This window comes from Dermacentor albipictus, chromosome 1, assembly GCF_038994185.2.
Source record: "Dermacentor albipictus isolate Rhodes 1998 colony chromosome 1, USDA_Dalb.pri_finalv2, whole genome shotgun sequence".
Classification (NCBI taxonomy): Eukaryota; Metazoa; Arthropoda; class Arachnida; order Ixodida; family Ixodidae; genus Dermacentor; species Dermacentor albipictus.
The window spans coordinates 392,414,632-392,441,377 of record NC_091821.1 but is presented as its reverse complement, the minus strand read 5'-3'; the positions used below and the strand labels follow the sequence as shown (position 1 = coordinate 392,441,377).

Genomic DNA, 26,746 nt, shown 5'->3' with positions numbered 1-26,746 from the left:
CGCCCGGTGCTTGCGTCGGTGGTTACGCAAATTTGACGTCAGGAAATTGGAATAGAAACATATTGGAATAGTTTTACGTTATAGGGCCCCTATTTTGTTGAAGCTTACAACAAAACGGTATGCTGTAAGCACCGGCTTGACTTCCATTGTGCGGTTAGAACATTCTACATAACGAGTATAATTAAGAAGTTTGTTATTAATACTAGTGATGCACAGTATTTGCTTTTATCAATCGTATTTGGTTGTTAGAAGAATGAGTTAGCATAAAGGTGTCGCCTCAGAATAAATTTGAACTGCTGTCAATGACTCTGAGTGTTACTGTGGCTTTTGGCACAGGTGTATCTTGCATCTGTGTCAGGTACGATGATGCACGTACAAGATACCCAAAGGGTATCTCAAGGTAGTATCTAATATACATATGCTATCTTCGATACCGCCCAGCCCTGCACCCAGGGTGGTTCCCTCCTCCTCCTCCTCCTCCTCCTCCTCCTCCTCCTCCTCCTCCTCCAATAGTGACGCCATTGATTGGCAGTAATAAATTGTCCGCCAACTTGTCCTCAATAAAGCGGACGGCTATAGAAAAGCTAGGTTTAACCGCGGAAGGAAAGAAATAAAAGAGAAAGAAACGAAGCTAGAGATGAATTTGTAAGTTTTTGTTTACTGTTCACATGATCGCAAGGCGAATTTGACAAGATATTTTATGACTTCAACAGGTTTCAGGCTGTATGTTTGCAGTTTTCAAAAGTTTTTGGATGTTGCCTGGAATTTGAGATTTTCCAGTTCGGTCCAAACGCGAATTCGACGATAATATTCGATTGTGCGGGAGCTGCAACACTAATTGTAGTCTGACATATTGAAATTATTTTTCTCTGAAAAAGGCGTATGATGGAGGAATATTTATGTGGAAGAAATTGGATAATTGTTTTCGTGCGTGTATTTTGATAACATGTTTCAGTGCGTCCCTTGACACAATACCCCTGAACTGTTTCTCATACAGCGAAAAAAAAGAAACGCGTTCATTTACAAAAGCGTCGTGTACGACGCAACGCAAGAAACCCACGCAAATGTACCATGAACTCGAAGGCTGACGGATGGACATTTCGTTCCGCGCGCGTTCTACCGCAGTCAAACTGCCGCGTATATTCGAGGCCCAATGAAAAACGAATAAATTATTATTGTTTTTATCCCATTGGTCAAATTTGCCCACGTGACACTGAGGCAACTTGGGTGCCGCCATATTGGTTTGTAGCGCCGCCGCCGCGCCGCTGAGAGAGTGCGTGTATCGTTTGATTTCATTTCGCGGTGCGGTATCCTCTGCGTTCGTCGGTGGTGTTGAAAATAACCACTTGCTGCTGCCGTGTTTTTTAGCCGAAAATATTCGGTCACCCCTTTTTGTGCTGCTTCGTTGTTTGCACTGGAGTCGGCTCTCTTCCATCAGTTGTTTGCGGAGGAATCACGAAGGTGTTTCGCTGGATACCGACGCTAGTCCGCGGCTGCTGCTTTGACAACGGCCATGCCAGTCCGTAAACAAGGTGGTAAGATCATTTCAGTAGTAGGTTTAATTTACTCTTCGATGAATCGTGCCCGCAGTGTCTGAGAGCAAAGCGCCGTCCGACTGACTTCGCCGAAGAGCTTTGCGGGTTTTCGCTTCCCTCTCCCGCCTAGAGTGCCCGATTTGTCACTCCCCAGGAGAAAAGCAAAAAAGAAAAAAGGGAAACACGCTTCCGTGCCGCAGGATTTGTTGTGCTCTGCTCGCTGGAGGAGGCTGCGTGGTTTGTGCTGTGTTTCGACCGGTGTCTCCACGATGCACATCGACGGTGAGGCTCCCTTGTGTGCGCGATACCACTGCAGAGCCAGCGGATAACAGCCGACGGCCAGCGAACATGGGTCAGTAGCGGCGGAATGCGCGGCGCTCGCACGCTGCCGCTGAATCCGCGGCTCGAGCAGTGGTTGCGCGCCCGGAGGCTGCGGCTTATCGCTGACAGACGCTGCTGCGACTCCCGCTCAGTCTGTCGCATCATTTGTGTGCTCCGCCGCGCAGGTTGTAGCGATAACGGTGGCTCAGATGTAGATAGGTGCGCTCGAAGCGCGACTAATCGGTCGCGCACGGCCCTTGACGTACGGCGGTGGGCGCGCCGCCGCCGCCGTTCTGACCTGCAGTAGTGCAGCGGTATGTGGTCGGTTGCAGTGCCAGGAAAGGTTGGAAAAGGTTGAGGCTGCATTTAGGTTTGATTTCGTGTAGGCACCGCTGCGAAATGTTATGTGCTTGGCGGCCGTGTAAAGCTAGACGCGGGCTGCCGATCGAATGACACTACTGACGCATGCGGATTGGAGCAGGGCCTCTTCGGACGCTGCAATGGGTTGCACTACACCTGATGAAAGGGATAAATAGCAGACGATTCGCTGAAGGAAATAACAAAACATCAATTTGCATTATCTCTATTGGTGCTTAGTGCAAATTGACATTACCGCGGTGCGCTCAGTGGGGGTTGCCCCGCACGTTGCGTCACGAGCCAAAGTGATGACACACAGAAGGGTGGGAGTTCTGACAGCTGCGTATAAATAGTGCTCGTTTGTGTACAACTCGTCACAGTTGATGGACAGGAAAGCTGTGCGCGCTTTCGGCTGTTCGTGTTTTATTCTTCTCATTTTTCTTGTTTACGTTTGACGACTTCTGTTTGTTTTCATTCCTTGGTGCAGATAGAAGGGTTTTTCAGCTTCATATTCACGCTTTTTTGTTTTCTCTCACCTTCCACGTAGGGACGCGCCTTGTTTATTCTAGTTTGTAACTCGGCTCGGGAGGTGAAAAAAAAAAGGAAAGAAAAAAATAAATATAGTGGCTTTCATGTGTGCACTCGAAGATGGAAAAAAATAAGTAATTACTGCTATTTTATTAATGCCAATACTTGCAATTCTCATTCCAGGGCACTTCACTGTCAATGCTTACTATTCTCTCGAGCAAAGTTCTTTACTTTACACATAGACTTACTGTAACAAGAAAGCTTGATGCTTGCACAATCTACAAGCCTTATCGTTTCCTGTGCTCATGAATGAGTGATTAATTTTGAATATACATGATGCAAGGCAGTTAAAGTGCCTAAAGAGAGTAGAGTCAGTGACCCTGCACACATTTCGACAAGCTCCATGCATTAAATTATGCCTTGAGGTAGTGTAAGTACATTATGCAACATTTCATTATTTTATGGGCCTAAATATCGGGGATAACTAGAAATACAGCTTGTGACAACTTGGAACATGCAGGAAAAGTACAACACAAAGATATTTACTTTCCTTTCTTACAGTTTATGTTTGTGGCCAGAAAGCCTAAAAGATTTCTTGCTTCCTTTTCTCTGTGGCAAATACGTCCACAGAAATTTGGCGGCATGTTCATTTGCCAGTTAATACACCATAAATATTTTAAAAATAAAGAATTTCAGCTTATGCTGTAATTCACCTCACTTCATGTGCAGTATGGTGTACATATGCCCCAGCCAAGATTTTCCATGTAGAGCTTTGACATAACTAGGTTATCTTTATGGTCTCAGTTACTACCTCATCAACAGTTTCAAATTTGATAGTGAACTACTTTAAGTAGTCAGTCATTTTCACTTGGGAATAAGTGGGTCATGTTTTAGCCATACATAGCTGTAGGGCAAATTTGCTGTGCTCATCAGCCTGCTTGAATGTACAAATTTTTGTTAAGCATGCGTATATGTTTCCTATATTCATCTTGATTTAGCTTCACCATTTGAAGTCTTCTTATTCTGATATTTGTTATCAGTTTTGTATACTTTTAATTTGTTCATGTAAACTTATTTTTGTCCACAATAAATACATCCCTCCTCACAGCTGTGCTCATCACTCCTTTGCTTTCTGTAGAGCTGTACATCAGTTCTTGTGGAATATATTATGCCTGCAATGTCATCTTTGTTCCTAATGTGAATTTTACAGTAATGGTACATGCATTTGAGAACAAATGGCAGTGTCACTGTGACAGACACAGCTATGCAAAAGTGTGCCACCATTAGTAACAAATTTTAGAAATAGTGCACTCAAGCGGCTTGGCATACACAAAAACCCAAACTCCCCTTAAAAGCCTTTGCACTCTTTTTGCTTTCTCTCGTATGCACCGCCAATAGCATCTCAAACTTGGGTCCCCTGTTTCTATAACCCCTTGAAAGCTACAGGTGTGGGAATTTTAGCAAATTTTTTAAAGTCAGTCATACACATTCTTGTATTCTGTTTGTTGTGTCAACATTGAGGTGACACGATTGTTTGAAATTTCAGATATCTTTGAATAAGCTTGCAGATAGCGAGAGCTTTGCATGCTTATTGGTAGTGTTTACACTGTTCCTCACTTGAAAACTGTGTAAGTCAACTATGCTGCCATGCTGTTTTCCAACTGAGATCTCTTGCCTGTGGGTAAGAGGTCTAAGTGTGGACCACTGAGAGGGAAAGTGTGAACAAGTAGGTACAGGAAAGTATAACTTAGCTAGAATGTATTGCACTTCCCTAATGTTTTTTGTGCATTACAATCAGTAAATTTCCCTTACACCTGCTAAATTACCTTACACCTCCTTGTTAGAGAATAAGTGTTCTGAGTTCTCAGTAAAGGAAATGGCACTCGATTTATGAGGACCAGATGTCATACCCATGTTTTTCTTCAATGTACCATAGAACTAAGTCTGTGAACAAAAATATTTTGGTTGGAAAGCAGCTTTCCAGGGCTGCCAACTTTGCAGTATAAGATGCCTATAGGATACATATATTGGATGCGCAGCTTTAATGAGGTACCCTGCACCTATTGCATAATTTCGTTGGTACCTCTCAAAACAGTCTTGGGAAAACTGTAGGGGTAGCAATTGTCTAATTTTCTTATTAACAGCCTTTAAATAGCACCTAAGCAGACAACACGAGTATGTGATGGTTAGCAGTTATGACACAAATCCAAGACCATGGCCTCCATAATTTACAGCGTGATGTGCAGTGCTGCCTAATCTTTGAGGTCATACCAAAGAGCCATGCTGGTTCTCAATGTTCTGGGTTCTGTGTCATTTCCTGCGAGTGGTAACAGCACATTTTTGGATGTTTCATTATTACATTGTCTATGTTTACTGCCTATATTAAGAGGGCCCTGCCACTGTGGAAGCAAGAACAGGCTACTCAAAGCAGTTGGGGCATGCAGCATGGTTCAAACTTGATAGAAGTATTTCACACCAATGAACTAGCAGCGTTTCATCTGTCAAATTATGCCACAGCAGAAGCATGCTTCCTAGTCTACTTTCCGCAGAGCAGCATTAGCAGTCATAATTGCAGAAGGCACATGAGGCCTTTGCATATGAAATAAATCTTTCACTTGCAGTACCAAGCTGCTAGTTACAGCAACTTTTGCCACTGAATTATGAATAACACGATTAATGAGCATATGGACACAAGCATAGCCAGAATTTTGTTTTGGGAAATGATTTTGGAGCATCTTTTTTGTCCACAATGAATGCATCCCTCTCACTACACTATGGGGATCTGATACAGACGACTACTATATGGCAGATTGAAAGTTTCGGGAGGCATATTGCCTATGCCATCGGCATATGTAGTTCTTCAAACAGATGCCAGATTGTAACATATACCACAGTTTCCTGCTAGTCTTGTTGAAAAGAAAAAAAGAAAGCATGCTGACCAGTGAAAGCTGTTGCTGGTGGTGTTACAGGCCACCAAGGTAAACGATTTTGAGAAACCTTGTGGAGGAATTTGTTAAGATGGTGCTTGCCACCTTCCCCATTACTGGCCTACAGATATATCTGCTATCAGTTATATGACTTGGAAATTTTTGTAAAATGTGTTCTGGCAAACATTTTCCTTGAGTTTCTTCTATTTGTCAGCGATTTTAACACACATATTATTTGCAGAAGCCCACAGGGCACTGGAGCTCTTGGAAGAGTACCACAGCAGGCTGAACAAGCCGCAGGACAAGCAGCTACGCAATGCCATTGAGCGCGTGATCCGCATCTTCAAGAGTCGGCTCTTCCAGGCTTTGCTAGGTAGGCAACCTTCTCTAAACATTTTAATTTCTAGTTCTTCAGGATTCTTATTGCCTGCATGTTTTTCTTGTAAGATAGATGTTTGTTCTTTTACTGTGTGTTCTTGATCGTCCTGACTATTTCTTGTTGTTCATGTGATACACCTCAACAACATTGTAACTGCGGTACAATTCATAACCTCCCTCTGAATTTTTTCACTTTAGATGTTTCATGTCTCCTCTTCCTAGTGCTTTCTTGTGACCGTGTCAAAGCCTTAGTGCAGCCTGCTATGGCTCCTACATATTTTGGGAAATGAATGTCAAGAATTTCAAGAGAACTCAGTGGAGTGAAAACCCTGCTTATATACATCATGGTAGAGCTCTCCTAGTGTCGGACTCACTTAGGCAGCACAATTAATTCAGCATCTTTTTGAGAGGCAAGCAGATCTACAAGGTGTGATCAAGACTCGTATGGGAGCCACAGTGTCTCTAGTGGCTCCTGCACAAGTCCCAGTCATGTCTGGGCACGGAAATTTGCTCACATTTCCCTTGTTGCTGCGTCTACAACTGCACTGAGTCTTTGCTGTGTTTTAGAAATCGCACTTGACTAAATTCAGTTCCATGTTGTATACTGGTGTGCGACAAATGACTGAGGACTTTAGCTCACAAAGTCTGAAGTTTGAAGATTAATATGCAGAATACTAAGGTAACATTCAGTAACCTGGCAAGAGAGCTGGAATTCATGACTGGCAGTCAGCTTCTAGAATCTGTGCCATCATCACCACCACCAGCACATCCACCACCACCACCATCATAATAATAATAATCATCATCAGCAGCAGCAGCCTATTTTATGCCCCCAGCAGGACGAAGGCCTCTCCCTGCGATCTCCGATTACCGTTGTCCTGCGCTAACCAATTCCAGCTAGCACCTGTGAATTTATAAATTTCATCACCCCACCTAGTCTTCCGTCGTCCTCGCTTCCCTTCTTTTGGCACCGATTCTGTAACCCTAGTGGTCCACCAGTTATCTAACCTACACATTACATGACCTGCCCAGCTCCATTTCTTTCTCTTAATGTCAATTAGAATATCGGCTATCATTGTTTGCTCTCTGGTCCACATCGCTCTCTTCCTGTCTCTTAACGTCTTGCCTAACATCCTTCGTTCCATTGCTCTTTACGCATTCCTTAACTTGTTTTCAAGTTTCTTTGTCAGTCTCAAAGTTTCTGCCCCATATTTCAGCACTGGTAGAATGCATTGATTGTACACCTTTCTTTTTTATGATAATGGTAAGCTTCCAGTCAGGATCTTACAATGTCTGCCAAATGTGTTCCAAGCCGTTTTTATTCTTCTGTAAATTTCCTTCTCATGATCGTGGTCTCCTGTGAGTAATTGAACTAGGTAAACATACTCCTTCACAGACTCTAGAGGCTGACTGGCGATCCTGAACTCTTGTTCCTTTGCCTGGCTATTGATCATTATCTTTGTCTTCTGCATATTGCTACATGTAGGTCAAGGGCAAGAGTGGGTTGCGCCCAAAAGAACAAAGAAGACTGCCTTCTCTTTCCTGCTTGCAAGCCAACTCCGACAGATGCACTTTCCATGAGCCAGCTGCTCTGCGGCTTATAAAACCCCAAGAGGACTTCTGAAGGCTTGTGACACACTGGTGGTGGTGCGGGGTAGCCCTCACGAATGTTGCAAACCACTCCAAGGGTCCGTGCTATGAATCCAGTGCTAGTCGACTCCTGTACATCAGGCCAGCCGCAGGATCAGGCGACTAGCCCGGAAGTTGTCGCCGCTACGGTTCCCACCACTTCAAACAGTATGACCAGTGCCTCCGCTCAACCCGCCTCAACCAGTATGGAGAGGACGATGTTGAATCGGTATACACTTGAGAGCCCATGGGTCCCGACGACGTTCCATGGCGCAGTGTTCGAAGATGTCAAAGACTGGATGGTCGACTTCGAGCTCAGGGCCACCTTGAACCGTTGGGATGATGCGGCAAAATTGAGGCACGTCTACTTCTACCTAGAGGATGGCGCACGTACATGGTTTCAGAACCGTGAGGAGCAACTGACATAGCACGAATTTTGTCTAGCTTCTGGAGTCCTACACCAGTGCTGATCGCCACGAACGAGCGGAACGAGCAATTCAGGCCCGCATCCAGTTGCCAAATGAAACTGTGACCACATACATCGAAGATGTGACGTGCCTCTTCAGATGAGCTGACCCAGGAACGACGGAGGAAAAGTTAAGTCAGCTGATGCGTGGAGTCAAGGAGCAGCTCTTTGCTGGTCTCGTGCAGAGCCCTCCGAAGATGGTTGCGAAGTTCTTGTTTGAGGCCATGACCATGGAAAAGATGCTTCTGCATCGGTCCAACCTGTATGAACGGCAAGTGAACAGCATGTAATCTGCTGACATTTTCACGACCTTCGGAAGCAACAGTGACTGTCTGCGAGTGCTCATCCAATCTACAGTGCGTGAAGTGCTGCAAAAGGCCAGCGTCACACCAACATCACACCCTATGGTAAGCTCTCTTACAAGCGTTATCAAAGACGAGCTGCACCAGGCCCTCCATGATACGTTGCCTCCTGATAATGCTGCGGCTGGACCTATTGAATACCGCTGAGCGACCTACGTGGCAGTCTTAAGGCACCCTGCTTCCTCTCTGTTGCTGTTCGTTCATGCTCCTTCTACAGTGTCAGATCAGTCGGCACAGCCAATGTCGTACTGCGAAGCTGGGTACATGCCACCACCCTTTGCCCATGCCGCTCCAGTTGCCCATTGTCCGGAGTAACCGGTCCACTACATCAATGATAGACGTACATCTTCTGGAAGTCAGATGTTTGGCGCACACCCGATCGCCAGCCTCTGTGCTTCCACTGCGGTGAAGCTGACCACCTGTACTGCCAGTGCCCATACCGGCACCTTGGACTTTGCAGCCTTTCCACATATTCGCTGTCGCCTCGATACAGCCAGCGACCTCGGGACATTGATGACTACCTCTCTCAGCACTGCTTTCCACCGCCTGCCAGGCGGCAGTTGTAGTCACCGTCTCCGAGACGATTTTCACCTCCACCCCAGTGGTATTCTACCGCACGGTCACCCAGCCCCCGCCTCGAAAACTAACTAAAGTGATCTTTGAGGGCGAGGTCGCTGATGATTAAAGTGCTGAAGACCCCCGATTGATGAAGACAAGGACAGATCTCAATCCGACACCACCTGCAGCTGAACAGGACGACCGGCTTTCTCTCGATATAGCAGTGACTATTCACCGTTACGCCATTAGTGCTTTAGTGGAGACCGGTGCAGACTAGTCTATATTAAGCTGGAAAACGGCAGTGCGGCTGAAGAAAGTAATCATGCCCTGGTATAGCTCGCAGATTCGGATGGCTCGCGGCCACGTCGTTACCTCACTGGGCGCCTGCTTACTAAAGTTGAAATTCAGGGATCTACATTCGTTGCGTGTTGCCTTGTCTTACGCAAATGCCCCTGCGACATTATTCTTGGCGTTGAATTCATGCAGGAGTATGGCACTATTGTTAATCTTCAAGAGCACCGTATCACATTTTCAGCCGACTGAGCAATCGACGTGCAAAATGATCAACAGCATGCTGATGTACTTTGTGTTTCTGGAGACAGTGTAACGCTTCCTCCACGAGCCAGTGTCCTCATGAATGTTGCATGCTGTGGCTTACGCGAAGACGAAGCGGTGGCCGAAACTAATTTGGAACACCGCCTAAAGCAAGGTGTTTAAGTGGCTAGAAGTGTTATACAGCTTCCTGATGGCCAATCACAATTGCTTGTTACCAACTTACCACTCACCTATTAGGATCAAACCTAATGAAGAAACACATGATCATCTGGTGCCCGGGTCACGCAGGACTCGAGAGCAATGAGAGAGCGGATGGTGCAGCTCGGGCTTTTGTCAATCGAGCGGCCGACCACTCTGACGAAAACCCCATCTTACCACGAGACATCCTTGTACAGTACAGTGTAAAGTACAGTCCACCACACCCTGGCCTATCCAGGCGGGACTCTTATGACTGGCGCCAAATACAGATGCACACATTTCCAAACCTTTATTTGAAACATGCCATTCACCCAACGGTGTACAGCGTTCACTGTCTGTGGTGCGGAGGCCGGCCAACTCTCGCCCATATCACGTAGGATTGCCAGAACAGGCCACCCAAAATTAATACACTGAAAATAGCTGGAAAACTTTCCGGAAGGGAGCAGTGGGAGACTTGGCTCGCCAGCGAGGATAGGGAGATGCAGCTAGCGCTCCACGACCAGACACGGCGGACCGCTCATGCCAGGGGGGCCCTGGACGAGGGGCACCACCCGCTCGCTTTCTGCACTTTTTTTTTTATAAACGTTTTGATATATATAACTTTAGCAACGAGCATCGACACCTTTTCCGCGGCACTGCGATTGCAGTTGCAGATGAAGTAGCAAGCGTTAACAACTGCTTCACGTTGGAAGTAGTGGAGACAGCAGACGTGGCTCTAGGCCATATCGACATCAATTCTGAATTGTGCACCGATAGCCAGACAGCACTGCCTAAGCTCTTGCATGAATTCCGGGCCTGCTTTGCGAGTTCTTCAAAGGTATGCCAGACTCCCACCACTAGACACAAGATCATCACGTTTGAGGACGCACGCCCGATACACCAGCAGCCTTACTGCATGTCAGCAAAAGAATGTGAAGCCATACGTGCGCAGGTTCGGGAGATGCTTGACGATGGCATCACCGAGCCTTCCAACAGGCCGTGGTCATGTCCGGTCGTTCTTGTCAAAAACAAAGACGGTACGCCCTGCTTCTTTGTTGACTACCAAAAGCTTAACAACCTGACTAAAAAGGGTGTGCACCCGCTGCCGTGTATTGACGACTCATTAGATAAGCTATGGCATGGCCACAATTTTTCTTCTCTCGATTTAAAAAGTGGCTACTGGCAAATCGAAGTAGACCAATGAGACCGCAAGAAAACAGCCTTTGTGATTCCATATGGTCTCCACGAATTTCAAGCCCTTCCTTTTGGCTTGTGTTCAGCCTTGGCTACTTTCCAGCAAATGATGGACACTGTCCTCACTGGACTGAAGTGGCAGACTTGTCTTGTGTACCTTGATGATGTCGTATTTTCTGAAATGTTCGAGCAGCTTCTTTTCCGTCTGCGGAGTGTGCTAGAAGCCATCCGATCAGACGGAAAAGTGCAACTTCTGTTATGAAGAGCTCAAGTTCCTCGGGCATGTAGTAAGCGCCAAAGGGGTCCAACCAGATCCAGACAAGCTTGCCGCTGTGGCCGCATTTCCAGTTCCTGCTGATAAGATTTTCATCTGGCGCTTTCTGGGCTTGTGCGCCTGCTATCACTGGTTTATGAATGGCTTTTGGAAGATAGCGAAGCCTCTGACTCGCCTTACAAGGGACGACATGCCATTTGTCTGGCATAATGAGCAACAGGCAGCTTTTTGCTGAATTACGGTACTGCCTACAGTCGGCACCCATTCTTGCATATTTTGTTCATGATGCCGATACAGAGGTGCATACCGACGCCAGTAGCATTGGCCTTGGCACAGTGCTCGTCCAATGCCAAGATGGAGTGGAAAGAGTTATAGCCTATGCCAGCTGCTCACTGTCCCGCACTGAGGTGAATTATTCAACTACAGAGAAAGGGTGCCTTGCAGTCGTGTGGGTGATTATCAAGTTTCGCCCCTACCTCTGTGGTTGTCCCTTCAGAGTAGTCACGGACCACCATGCCCTCTTTTGGTTGGCAAGCATGCATGACCCTTCAGGACGACTGGCACGGTGGTGCTTGAGGCTACAGGAATTTGATGTCACTATCGTTTATAAGTCTGGCTGTAAGCACAAAGAGGCTGATACACTGTCCCACACACCCATTGATCATGTCAGTCAGGAAACAGAGGACGATGACGGCTTCCTGGGCGCCATTAGTTCGTCGGACTTGATCAGACGGCAGCGTGGCGACACTGAGATTTGACCGATCATCGATCATTTAGAGGGCCACGGCACAACCATACCACGCCATCTGTCCCTCTCGTTGACATCCTTCTGTCCACGAAACTGTGCTGTATAAGAAGAAGGCCCGTTTGAACAGCCGTGCTTACTTCCTGGTGGTTCCAAGGGACATGCGGGACGACATCCTTTTTTCTTGCCATGACGAACCCACATCTGGCCATTTAGGCTTCTCACGAACACTCACTAGAGTAAGCGAGATGGACTATTGGCCCGGGCTTTCGGTAAACGTGAAACAGTATGTTAAAGGTTGTCGTGAATGCCAGCACCAAAAGACATATTCCGTTAAGCCTCACTTGTCTTTCGACCAAGTCAGCACGGACATTCTCAGACTGTTTCCTTTTTCTGCAGATGGCAAAAAATGCGTGATTGTCACAACTGATTATTCAACACGTTATGCTGAGGCACAGGCCATCCCACGAGCCACGGCTTCAGAGCCATGTACATCGGCGTTCAACACAAAACATGGGATCAAATCTTGCCTTACATGACCTTCATGCTTGAAACACCACCGTGCAAGGGACGACGCAATTAACACCATTTCGCCTTCTCTACAGTCGCCAAGTCCAGACGATGCTGGATACTATGCGGCCGTGTCAAGACGCTGACCACTTGACAACTGGTAATGATGAATTTGCTGAGCATGTTGAGGAAGCTCGGCAGCTCGGGCAGCTGTACATCAGCCAGCGGCAGCAGACAGATGCACAACGCTACAGCATCCGCCACAGGGACATGTCCTACAACCCCGGAGACCAAGTTTGGGTGTGGACCCCTGTTCACGGCCGTGGCTTTTGTAAAAAGTTGCTGAGCTGGTATTTTGGTCCATGTAAAGTACTACACCATGTCAGTGACGTTACTTACGAAGTGATACCGGACACAGCATCACAGACACGGACCCAGACACAACGACAACTGAACTTGGACATAGTTCATATTATGCGCATGAAGCCGTACACTGCGCGTTAATAATTTTTTTTTTGCTCTTTCACCCTTCTTTGTTTCTGCTTTTCATTTATGTCTCTGGGCTTGTCTCTCTGTTCATTGACTGTGACAGCGGCACATTTCTTCTTTTTTTGTACTTTCGCTTTGTCTGCGTTGTGTTTTTTGTTTGTTCATTTTGTTTCTATTGCTTATGCCTATTTTGCAGCATTGAGACGATGCTTTTGTTCGGAAGAGGGGATAATGCCACATGTAGGTTGTGGGTAGAGGGCAAGAGTGGGTCGAGCCCAAAAGAACTAAGAAGAACATGCTTCTCTACCCTGCTTGTGAGCCAACCTCGACGGACGTGTTTTCCAGGAGCCAGCTGCTCTGTGGTTTATTAAACCCCTAAGACGACTTCTGAGGGCGTGTGACAATATTAATCTTCAACCCCAGTCTTATACTCTCGCTGTTAAGGTCCTCATTCATTTGTTGCGACTCGTTTCCAGTGTTGCTGAACAGGAAAATGTCATCTGCAAATCGAAGGTTGCTGAGATATTCGGCATTGATCCTTACTCCTAAGCCTTCCCAGTTTAATAGCTTGAATACTTCTTCCAAGCATGCAGTGAGTAGCATTGGAGAGTTTGTGTCTCCTTGCTACCTATACCTATAAAGAAAGGAGTTTGTAACTCCTTTCTTTATAGGTATCTTCCTACTTTTCTTGGGGAGATTTAGGTAGCTGTGTAATCTCTGTAGCTGTGGGATCTCTGTGGAAGGTAGCTGTGGGATCTTTGTAGATACTTTCCAAGACATTTACGTAAGCGTCCAGTACTCCTTCATTACGTAATGCCTCTATGATTGCTGGTATCTTTACTGAATCAAATGCCTTTTCGTAATCTGTGAAAGCCATCTAGAGAGGCTGGTTGTACTCTGTGGATTTTTCGATTACCTGATTTATGACATGGATGTGATCCATTGTAGACTATTCCTTCCTGAAACCTGCCTGTTCCCTTGGTTGACTAAAGTCCAGTGTTGCCCATATTCTATTGGAGATTATCTTGGTGAATATTTTATGTAATACTGGATGTAAGCTAATGGGCATATAATTTTTCAATTTTTTAATGTCTCCATTTTTGTGGATTCGTATAATGTTGGCGTTCTTCCAGTTCTCTGGGACCTTTCAAGTCGATAGACAATTCGTTTGTATAAAGTGCTGCTAGTTTTTCAAGCATTATGTCTCCTCCATCGTTGATTAAGTCGACTAGTAGTCAATCTACACCTGCTGCTTTCCCCTGTTTCATGTCTTGCGAAGCCCTTTAAACTTCATCGCTAGTTATAGAAGGAGCCTCTGTACCCTGTTCATTACTACTTCATATGGAGGTATTGTAGCTGCTTTGGGTACTGTACAGGTCAGTATAGAATTCTTCTGACGCTTTTACTATATGTTCGAGATTGCTGATGACATTACCGTGCTTATTTTTCAGTGCATACATTTTGGTTTGTCCTATGCCAAGTTTCCTTCTCATTGATTTCGGGCTGCGTTCACATTTTACTGCTTTTTCAGTCTTTCTCACATTATAATTTCAAATATTCCCTCATTTTTTCCTTGTTGATTAGTTTTGATACATCCGCGAATTCTATCTTATCTCTTGAGTTGGGCACTTTCATTCTTTGTCGTTTCTTTATTAGGTCCTTTGTTACTTGGGAGAGCTTGCCTACTGGTTGCCTTGGTGCCTTACCTCCAACTTCACTTGCTGCTTCTGAAGCCAGCCTAGTTACCGTTTCATTGATTGCCTGTATGTCATCTTCATCTCTCTGTTCTAAGGCTGCATATTTGTTTGCAAGTGCCAACATGAATTGGTCTGCTTTTACCCTTACTGCGTCTAGGTTGGCCTGTTTCTTCTTTACCGATTTTACTCTTTCTCTCTTCAAATTGAGGTGAATCCTAGCCCTCAATAACCTATGATCACTGCAGTTTACCCTACCTAACACTTCTGCATCCTGCACTATGCAGGCATCAGCAGAAAGTATAAAATTAATTTCATTTCTTGTTTCATCAGTGGGGGTTTTCCAGGTCCACTTTTTGTTCCAATGCTTCCTGAAGGAGGTGTTCATTATTTTCAGCTTATTCCTTTATGCGAATTCTACCAACATCTGTTCTTGATTGTTCCTAGAATCCATGCCGTAGTTGCCAATTGCTTGTTCACCAGCCTGCTTTTACACACTTTTGCATTGAAGTCTCCCATGACTACAGTATACTGAGTTTGCACTTTTCGCATCGCTGATTCAACATCTTCATAAAACTGTTCTATTTCTTCATCATCTGTGCCAGAATATGTTTATTTAGGCATTCAGTCACTGGGGACCTGGATCATGAGAACGATATGTACAGAAAAGTAAAAATAGGTTGGAGCACATACAGCAGGCAATTATCAAATTGTGACTGGCCACTTGCTGCTATCCTCAATATGAAAAGGGTCAATCATTGTATCCTACTGTTACTAAAATATGGGACAAAAACTTTGAGGTCAACAAAAGCTGAATAAGTTAAAGGGACTGTAAAGGAAAAATAATTGCACCAGAACCCACCTCATGATGGCTGCCGATGGCTATATTGATACAATGTTTTGCCACCGTGAAAACGTGTTATGTATGAGGAGTGTACTACAGCGTGGCTCCCCTTTCGTGTTTCCCTAAGAACACTCAACACCATTTAGCGCTGCTGCTGCAATGCCTCCAAAATGCATGACATGCCAATGCACGCAAACGCTGAAAAACACGTCATGCGGCAACCAGGCTTCTCTCTTGCATGGATGGATGGATGGAGGTTATGAGCGTCCCCTTTGGAACGGGGCGTTGGGTTGCGCCACCAAGCTCTTGCTATTATACTGCCTAATGTCCTACCTAGGTTAAACAGTTGAAAAAAAAAAACACTATGAACTCCTACAACCACATTTTCTAACGCCATATTGCGAACTGTGCTTTTGTACGTCTCCGTTTTTTTGTCATTTCCTTACTTTTCTTCCCCCAATCCCCCAATCACCTCTTCCTAATCCCTATTGCGGACATGTTTACTTTTCCACTGCTCTCGCTGAACCGAAGGGCTTCAAGGAGGCTAGTGGTGCCTAAATCGACCACTGGGTAGATGTCTTTACATTCTAATAAAACATGCTCCATAGTTTCCCTAGCTTTACCTCAGTAAGCACATGCACTTCTGGACATGCTGTGCCATCTACTGGCACTCCCGAGAACTCTGCGCTTTGCCTGCATAACAAGAACTGTGGCATGTCGGCGTCTGCAAATGCTGAGGCTCATTCCCTCGCTTGCCTCATACTCACTGGCACATACTCTGTGACCCAAGTTGGCGAAAGGTTCATTGAAGAGCGGCACATACCTACCCAGTGCATCCATGACGCGGCCTGCTAATGCCTCAGGTTGTTGTCTTTGAGGAACCCTTGTGATGGGGGTTTAATTCCGCTCAGCATCAGGAAAATTTAAGGGATCTTGTCATAGTAGAGTGGCACATTCCTAGTGGCACATACCTAGTTGCCCAAGTTGGCGTCCCAAGATGTTCATTGAAGATCAGCACAGACTGAGCGGTGCATACCCAGTATTACAAGTCAGCGTAATGGAGTTTCTCCGAACAGCGGTGCCTACCCAGTCCCATTTCTACAGCGACCCATGTCGGCTTGAGAGAACTTCATTGAAATGAGGCATGTATGTACACATTGGCACGAAATCGGTGAACCAACGTGATCCGATGGTTGGATTCTAACCCTGCTACCTCAGGAGCTTGATAAGCTAACCATTCGATCATTTGATTCGATCAGTGACCCAGGTAGGTGGGAAAACAGTTAGATACGAACATATTGTTGCGGGAAGAAAGCAGGCCCACGAGTGTAAAATAACTTATATTTACAAATGATGGATATGGCGTTCAGGCAACCGCCAGACTTCGTCTTTCTCTAGTCCAACTCAACGTCTTCCTTCACTTCACCGTAACATCACCCTCCCGGTGGGGGAGCTCCGTCCCGGTGCAAGTTAAACAGCCTCACTTATTGGGGGGACATAGGGCTTGAGCCTGGTGACGTGAACAACATCACTGGTTAAGTTGGGAGGCACGGAAGGCTGACCGAGTGGGGCGATCTCGTAGGTCACGTCGGACAGTTGGCGTAAGATCTGGTACGGACCAGAAAAACGGGACAGTAATTTTTCCGACAAGCCGACACGACGTGAAGGCGTCCAGAGAAGGACAAGGGAACCAGGTGAAAAATGGTGGTCTCGGTGCCGAAGGTCGTAGCGTCGCTTTTGAGAAGCTTGCGAGACTGTGAGGCGATGACGGGCGACATCTCGGGCCTGGGCGGCTAAGTCAATAGCCTCGCGAGCGTAAGCAGTGCTGGGTGACTGTACTGCGGAAGGTAGCAACGTGTCAAAAGGCAAGGTGGGGTCGCGGCCGTACAAAAGGAAAAATGGTGAAAATCCGGCAGTGTCGTGACGGGACGAGTTGTATGCGAAAGTGACGTATGGTAAAGCGACGTCCCAGTCGCGGTGATCGTTGGAGACGTACATGGCGAGCATTTCAGTGAGTGTGCGGTTGAGTCGCTCGGTGAGGCCGTTCGTTTGAGGGTGGTACGCGGTAGCAATCCGATGTTCTGTAGAACAGGAGCGGAGCAGATCATCAACGACCTTCGATAGAAAGTAGCGGCCGCGATCCGTCAGCAACTGGCGAGGGGCGCCGTGGTGCAGGATGACGTCTTTTAGTAAGAAGTCGGCGACATCTGTAGCGCAGCTGGTTGGCAGGGCTCGTGCGATGGCATATCTAGTGGCATAATCGGTTGCTACAGCAATCCATTTGTTTCCTTTGATGGAAATTGGAAACGGACCAAGGAGGTCGAGGCCCACACGGAAGAAGGGCTCTGTAGGTATATCAATGGGTTGAAGCAAACCAGCGGGAGGCATAGCAGGCGTCTTCCGGCGCTGACACAGGTCGCAAGAAGCGACATAACGGCGCACAGAGCGATAAATGCCAGGCCAGAAGAAGCGGCGCCGCAGGTGGTCGTAAGTACGAGTGACGCCCAGATGTCCAGCAGTAGGAGCGTCATGAAGTTGCTGGAGCACGGTGAGTCGAAGGTGCTTGGGGACGACTAGGAGGAGCTCCGGGCCGTCAGGACGAACGCTACGACGGTATAAAGTTCCATCGCGCAAGGTGAACATCCGAAGGGACGGGTCATTGGGCGAGGAGCTTAGGCGGTCCATAAGTGTTCGAAGAACAGGATCCTTGCGCTGCTCGTCGCCAATGTGGAGGAAGCCGGAGAGGGACAGAATACTGATGTCCGAGTCTGCATCGGTATCGTCCGGTTGATCCACGGGATTGCGGGACAGGCAGTCAGCGTCTTTATGCAGGCGTCCTGACTTATATATAATAGAAAATGTATATTCTTGTAGGCGCAATGCCCAACGTGCAAGTCGTCCAGTTGGGTCCTTCAAAGAGGAGAGCCAGCAGAGGGCGTGATGGTCGGTGACAACGCAGAAGCTCCGACCGAAAAGGTACGGGCGAAATTTCGCGACCGCCCATACGAGCGCGAGACATTCTCTCTCAGTAATGGAGTAATTTCGCTCGGGCGTGGAAAGGCGGCGGCTAGCGTAAGCGATGACACGGTCTTGGCCCTGTTGACGCTGAGCGAGGACAGCGCCGATGCCATGACCACTCGCGTCAGTTCGTACTTCAGTGGGCGCAGAAGGGTCAAAGTGGGAGAGAATCGGGGAAGTGGTAAGCCGCTCAATCAGGGTAGAGAAGGCTTTCTCCTGTAGCGGTCCCCAAGAGAAAGAGGCGTCTTTCTTAAGAAGGTCAGTGAGAGGGTGAGCGATGTCCGCAAAATTTTTCACAAATCGCCGAAAATAAGAGCATAAGCCCAGAAAACTACGGACATCGTTCGTTGAACAAGGTACGGGAAAATTTCGCACGGCGTGAACTTTCTGTGGATCAGGTTGGATTCCGGCGGCGTTGACGAGATGACCAAGCATGTTAATTTCACGGCGACCGAAATGGCACTTGGAGGAGTTTAGCTGAAGGCCAGCCCTGCGAAACACGGAGAGTATGGCTGTGAGGCGCCGCAGGTGGCTCTCAAAGTTCGGCGAAAACACAATCACATCGTCGAGGTAACACAGGCATGTAGACCACTTCAAGCCGCGCAAGAGAGAGTCCATCATGCGCTCGAATGTAGCTGGCGCATTGCATAATCCAAAGGGCATGACTTTAAATTGGTACAGACCGTCCGGTGTGACAAAGGCGGTTTTCTCGCGGTCCATCTCATCGACGCTAATCTGCCAATAGCCGGAGCGGAGGTCAATTGATGAAAAGTATTGGGATCCGTGAAGGCAGTCAAGAGCGTCATCAATGCGAGGCAAGGGATAAACATCCTTCTTTGTTATCCGGTTGAGGTGACGGTAGTCAACGCAGAAGCGCCACGAGTTATCTTTTTTCTTTACTAAGACAACCGGTGATGCCCACGGGCTACTGGAGGGTTCAATGATGTCCTTGTCCACCATCCTGTCTACTTCTTTCTGTATGATGGCCCTTTCTGTTGCCGAGACACGATATGGCCGCCTATGAATGGGGCTGGCGTCACCGGTGTTGATGCGATGCGTGACAACAGATGTCTGGCCAAGTGGACGGTCGTCCAAATCAAAGATGTCCCGATAAGATGACAGGAGATGACGAAGAGCTGTTGTTTGCTCGGAAGGAAGGTCGGGGGCGATCATCTTAGAAACATCGTCCGCAGGCGTCGAGTACGAAGGAGTGGAAGACAAAGGTCCGTTCGTACTGAGGAAGGATTCAGAGGTCAAAAAAGAAATCTGAAATTCTTCCAAAGGAGTGATATGCGCTATGGCGATACCGTGTGGCAAAACATGTGACGAGAACCCAAAATTGAGGATGGGCACGCGAGCGCAGTTTTCGCGGATCCGAATTAAGGTGCTCGGTAGGGCAATATGACGCGACAAAACCACGTCAGTAAGCGGCGACAGGACGTACTCGCCATCAGGTACGGGAGGACAGGGCGTCAGCAGGACATTTGTAGCAGCCTGTGGAGACAGCCTTGCAAATTCAGCAGCACATAAGCGGTGTGGAGCACAAGTGGTTGCGTCGGCAGGAAGCGGCAGGTCCAACTGTACAACACCTGCGGAGCAGTCAATTTGGGCAGAGTGTTTCGAAAGGAAGTCGAGGCCGAGAATTAGGTCGTGTGGGCAGTGTTCAAGGACGATAAATAGAACAACGGTATAATGGCCCCCAATGGTCACACGTGCTGTGCACATTCCAAGGACAGGTGACGTACTCCCATCGGCGACTCGCACGGTGCACGGTACGGCGGGGGTCAGAACCTTTTTGAGCCGGCGGCGGAGAGCAGCGCTCATAACTGAAAGCTGCGCTCCTGTATCAACGAGAGATCTAACAGGAACGCCATCGACTTCAATGTCCAGCAGGTTTCCACATGTAGGCAGGGTCAATAGAGGATTTGTGGGCCGGGTCGGAGTTGCAGCTTCACCTCCGGGAGCTGCACCGCCTAGTTTCCCGAAGTGAAGCGACCGGTTGCAGAAGGGGACGAAGAGCGGTGAACGAGAGGCGAACGGGACCTACGACCTTGCGGAGACGGGGATCGGCTGGATCTTGGTGGAGCACTGTCGGCGTTGATGTTCCTAGTCGGCGTATAGGGCGAGAAAGTGCGATTGTCGGGTACTTGGCTGTAGTGACTCGGAGACGACCACCGAGGAGGCGACGACCAGTGGTTGCGGCAATGACGGGCGATGTGTCCAATACCGGAACAATTAAAACAGATGGGTTTATCATCCGCTGTGCGCCATTCAGCTGGGTTGCGACGGAGTGGTGGAAAGCTTTGCGTCCGGGAGCGAGCGGTCGGAGAAATTTGGTAGGTGTTGGTATGGCGGACTGAGCAGAGAGATGGAATGCCCAAACTTGCTATTTCCTCCCGAACGACCGCTTGTATAAGGGAGATAGCGGGTACGCTTTCCCGACAGTCTGAACGAACGGGAGCCGGGGCCATGGCCTCAAGCTCACGGCGAACGATGCGCGTTATTTCTTCCGGTCCTGCGGGCTGAACGAACCGCGGCGGGTCTTCGCAAGAAGATGTCGCGGCGGTATTGGGCAACCGGTCGAAAGTTTGAGTGACGCGGCGGCCCTTCGCTTGTTCGAAGCGCCGGCACTCCTTAATAATTGCATCCACAGTGGCACAATCCTTACACATCAAGAGATTGAAGGCATCGTCTGCAATACCTTTCAATATATGGCCAATCTTGTCTGCCTCGGTCATGTTGTCATCAGCCTTGCGACAGAGGGCCAGCACATCCTGTATGTACACGACATAGGATTCTGTGGACGTCTGAGCGCGGCACGCAAGTTCTTTTTTAGCTGCCAGCTGACGACCGACAGGTCTGCCGAACAGGTCTCGCATTTTTTCTTTGCAAACATCCCAGCTCGTTAGGTCAGCTTCATGTGTGTCATACCATTGCTTCGCAGTTCCCTTCAGATAAAATATTACGTTTGCAAGCATCATTGTAGGATCCCACCTGTTGTTGTCGCACACTCGCTCGTACATCGTAAGCCAGTCCTCGACGTCGACGTTGTCCGTGCCGCAAAATGTTCCCGGGTCCCGTGGGTGAGTGAGGATGACCGTGGGCACGGGCTGCCGAGGCGTTGTCGCTTGTGTCGGTTGATTTGCCATTGTGGCAGCAGGTAGATGACGTCCGCTGCGAAGTTCCGTGGTGGTACCCCGCACCTTCCACCAAAATGTTGCGGGAAGAAAGCAGGCCCACGAGTGTAAAATAACTTATATTTACAAATGATGGATATGGCGTTCAGGCAACCGCCAGACTTCGTCTTTCTCTAGTCCAACTCAACGTCTTCCTTCACTTCACCGTAACAATATATACATAGATAAATAGATAACCCCTGAAAATGTGTGAGGTATCCAAAGAATGTTAACACATTAATATTAAGTCGATCTAGATTGAAAGATTACGCTTCTGTAATAATTAATTCATCAGTCATAGCGAGAACAGAGCTTCTTTAAGCAAGAAAGTGCTGGAAATAGAAAATCCGAGTGGCGCCATCTGTCATGGAGTATGGTACATCTCGTGTGATGCGTGGTGTGATGTCAGGGCACCAGCAGGCTGGCGTCGTCCGCTAGCTAGGATACTGAGCTGAGGAGGGAGGTGGGCAGTTTAAGGAATGCTGCCGATGTGAGTTGAAAGAGGAGTGACTGATTGGCACATAGCTACAGAGGTAGTGACGTGGAGATAAAGTCATGGCCTCATTTGTGGCATGGGCGATTCAAAGTGACGAATGGCAGTAGGTCTTTGGTGGCAGTTTTCTGCACAACGAAGTCATATATTGGGATCCAAAAAAACGATGATTGACTTCTGGACAGATAAGCTGTTGAAATAACTCAACTTAATATTTTCCTTTAGTGTTCCTTTAAGGACCGTGCAACAAGTGATAGAATGAAAAATGATAGGTGAAATGTTAAAAGACAGTAATGCAGTGGTTTATATTAGGTAGCACACGGGGGTTACACATATATAGTATATGTTTGTTGAGATTATTAGGAAGAAATGGAGTTAATCTATTTCATAGAACACATAACCTGAGGTCTATAAGAGTTACAGAGTGGGTGCTATGGGAAAGGAAATGCAGTCGAGGGCACCAGAAGATTACGAAGTTTGCAGGCATAAGATAGAGTCAGCTGGTTCAAGAGAGGCATTATTGGAGATTGCTGGGAGAGGCCTTCGTCCTGCAGTAGACATAAAATAAGGTGTTGTTGATGATGGTGATGATTTGTAACAGATTGTACTGGAAGTATAAAGGTGACCTATGACAATGTGGTTACGGTGCCTGTGCTGTGGATTTGTAAAGGGTCTGTTGAAGCAAACATCGCTTGCTGTAAATCACAGTTTAGGTTTTTTAGTGGTGTATGAAACTGCCATTACTGCCCATGAGCTCATTGAACAATTGTGGAGTAAGGAAGAATGCAAAGCAGCTTTTTGTTGTCATTCTTCAGCAGCATGTTTCTCACTGCCTAGCTACATCGTCAACACTGGTACATACCACTGTGCAGCAGTAAAAGAAGAAATGACAGGCAGCACACTCACTATTTGTGTTTCCACTGAAAACACTTATAGTAAGCACAAATAGACAGTATAGGTTAGATAGTTTCTAACCACTGCCAATACCTCTAACACATTTCAAATGAACATGTGCATTCTGCGCTGACTGTTATCATGCTGGGAGGGCAGCAAGAGTGAGTGAGAAACTGCAATGGCTGCATATAAGTTCAAAAGCCTGCATCAAACATCACTGCAATGGAAGAGGTTGAAGTGGAGCATAGGACGGGCAGCGATCAGCTAGCTGAAAACAGTGGCAGCCATGGTTGAAGAGTCCAAAAGTGTCTGAATGGGACTGTGTGTAGGGACTATCTGATGAGCAGCAAAAAGCTGCTGCTTTCTTTGAGTCGCTGATGACCTGTTGTTCCTTGTGCAACATCGTGGCAGCTTTGTAGCAGATACTTACTGCACTTAGGACAGCAAGCTATGCACAAGAGGTGCAGTACCCCCATTCTGCACAACTGCTTTTGACCAAAAGAATGCATTGGCTGTCATGTGAGCTTCGCACTGAGTTTGGCGAACTGCAGCTGCATGCTTTCTATTAGTGGTGGGGAGCCGCTGAAACTGAGGGTGTACAACCATAACTGGTGCACCTTTTTCTGGATGGCACCTTGCTTTCGAAGTTGGCTGGTAAGGTGCAGCATGCGTTGAGGAGTGTGTCCTGGCAGCTAGATTGGTTAAGGGCCTCAGCGCACTTGGAAGACATCATCCTGGCAGCATCTGACTGAGTGTTCCTAGTAAGCAGGAACCCAACAAGGTCTCATAGTACAGTCATTCGCAGGAAGCCACCACTGTCATCACAGAAGGGAGGGGCAGTGTGGGAACTTGTGTCCACCTCAAGCCCATGCGCCGAGCAGCAGCATAGACATGGCTGCCATGGAAGAGAATGTAGTGGAGGGAAGGACAGGCTGGGACCAGCCAGATGGTGTTTGGACTTCTCCACAGTGTGAATGAAGGCTAGTGATGCTAGTTGAGACATGCTACAATGCAACAACTATGTGACAGCAGTCGCTAATGTATTGGAGCAAATATTCAATGATGAGGTAACACTACTGATAATATGACATCTGTGAATGCATTGCAACAGACTGCCTTGTGTGGTGAGGCTATTGTGCTTCAGCCGCTTGCCTGTCGATGACTTATAGCTCCGAAGTTGTGCGAGCCAGCTGGCTGCAAGTTTGGTGCAACTGAGAGCATGGGGATAGAGGAACTAATTTTATGCGACCATTTGTGTCAAGTTGTACAGTGAATGAACATACAAACAACTGCGGAGTCTCAGTTGCTATGACTTTCTGCGAGTGAGCAAGAAATGACAGTGTTGATTGGTGGCTGCAACAACTGCATTCTCATTTGAAAGGAATACCAAAATGCTCATGTACTTAGCTTTCGGTGCATATGGCAGAACCCTAGGTTGTCAAATTCAAGGCACTCCACTGCAGTGTCTCTCATAGCCCAAGTGCAGCTTCGAGTCATTAAAACCTTTAGCAATTCATTTGGTGCGCTCTAGTGCAAACTCCTTTTTCCACTCAAACTCCTCATGGCTATGTCGACTGTCTTCACCTTTTCTTCAACCACCTGTGCCCCGCTTCTATTACCACTGGGTGTTTTCATTAGCAAAGCCCTTCCAACAGCAAGCCCACGACCTTATGCATAATGAAGGTATCTGGCCTTGCCTTATACCCCCTTATGATGACTTGGTGAAGATGTCACACTGAACTAAAGATACGGCTGTGGTCTTCAACATTGGATGTGCAAGCAATCTGATGATTGACAAGGTCAAGCTCATTGACCTCTAGAACTTGTCAGCTTTATCTTCTCTATAAAGCTTTCCTCCAGCTGCTACATTTGTGCCTCCATCCACCTTTGTGAAGACTGTCTTTTTGGCAGCTTTGATGTTGTAGTGTGGTTGGCTATTAACTACGTCTTCTGGGAGTGCTGTTATGACTATGGGCATGTGAAAGCATTGCTATCCTAATGCACATCACTGCTTCAGGACAGCATTGCTGCAAAGAGTAACATGGCGGATCTGTGCCATGAAGTTTTCTGTTTTGGAGTAAGAAAAGAAATGGTGGTTGACAGTTAGACATTGAATGTGGAGGCCATAGGCAGGCATGTTTGCTACAAGACTTGAACAAGTACTATTCAGAAATTTTGAAACTAGTCACAAGACCAACAGTCACCAATGTTTACTTGTAATTATTTATTAGGATGCCACAATAGGTCCAGTCAGCAGATTGTAGTTTTCATTCGAAGTGTTTTCATACATTGTTATTAGGAATTCAAAAATATGGTAGAGTTAAATCCTGTTAATTGGACCTGTGGTGGATAGCCGAAATCAGTTTACCTCATGTTTGAATTAAATAATGTGTTCTGCTTAGTTTTTCTCTATTTGAAGCATCTTGTGATGGTCATCAGCACTTGTTCTTGGAGGCAAGGGCTGTACTGACAGTCTCATTATGTCAGTATACACTATAAAGCCTGGTCACATCATCTGATGCAAAGAACTATCCTGCCATAGTCCAAGTCGTGTTTCTAATTTTAAGTTCAGCTCAGTCTGCCACAATTGTACATATACTGTTGACAAGGTGGGAGGGTTTAGAAATACAAAATGTTGCCTTCATTAAAAAGAAGCCTTTTAACAAGACCATGCTAACGTGCTGTTCTTGCCTGCCAGCATCTCATATTCTCCCTTCCTGGCATTGTCCTCCTCTGTTTTCTTGTATTCTAATCATTCAGGTTTTGTTTGCCTTTTCTATGCATAAGGCCAGTGGCATTATTGGAGTGTTGGCATTATATGCCTCACAAATTGAGTAGAAAATATTCCCATTCACACATTTGGCACAATATGTGCTCACAAGCTGCCTTTCTGTTGGCGGTTACTCTATGTTACAATTTTTCAATGTTTGTCACGTCAATAAAAAAAAGAAAAGAGCTTGTTCATGCGAAGGTATGTGAGCCTTTTGGGGCTTTTAAACCATTATAAAGCAAAAGCCCTCTTTGGTCATTTCACCCATTTTCTAGTGGTCAGCGGCCGAACTTCCTCAGGTGATGCAAAGGTGCACGCTTTTGTGTGACTGAATTGCTAGGCACGTTCATCTCTGACTGCCAACTAGCTCTCATAGGCGCATGTGCTATTGTACGAGAGCTATGTGGCATCTGAAGGTTTAGATGCTGTGGTTGGTAGTGGCACTGTGTTGCATTTCTCAGCTGTCTGAGCTGACAGTGTTGCGGGGTGTGTTTGTTGCTGAAGTCTGCTGTGCTTCTTGTCAAGATACGCTGTTTCGTCTTGCTGGCTCACTACAGCTTTACATAGACCGACTCCCACAGTGCGTGTGATCTGCATGTTTAAAGTGAATGGTTGGAGGAGTATCTGGCCTTTGTGGAGTACATGAGCGAACAAGGAAGTGCAGGTGTGCAGCCGTTGGCATGCCATTGTTGTCATGCTGTCTTGGTCATGGGGCCATCATTATGCTGTCATCATCTCCATCTTCTTCACATAATCATCTTCATGCCACCGCTAGCATTGCCATCACGCTCTCATTCTGTTTACCAAAAACCTGACATAATGTGTATTGCCATCATGAAACACTGCTATAGA

General features: G+C 47.0%; 1 protein-coding gene across 6 annotated transcripts in view; it reads left to right on the top strand.

The window, feature by feature from the left end:
- The first annotated feature begins 1,253 nt into the window (after positions 1-1,253).
- dlg1 (discs large 1) overlaps positions 1,254-26,746 on the top strand; it is a 764,145-nt gene continuing 738,652 nt past the window's right edge. For 2 of the 6 annotated variants that reach the window (XM_065447255.1, XM_065447241.1), the window contains exons 1-2: positions 1,254-1,535; positions 5,910-6,041. In XM_065447255.1, the coding sequence (XP_065303327.1) occupies positions 1,514-1,535; positions 5,910-6,041 (154 nt within the window). In that variant the 5' untranslated portion in view covers positions 1,254-1,513. Of the gene's footprint in view, positions 1,536-1,738; positions 1,888-5,909; positions 6,042-26,746 lie in introns of those variants that run through there. The other 4 variants (XM_065447249.1, XM_065447270.1, XM_065447286.2 and 1 more) reach the window with 4 other exon arrangements.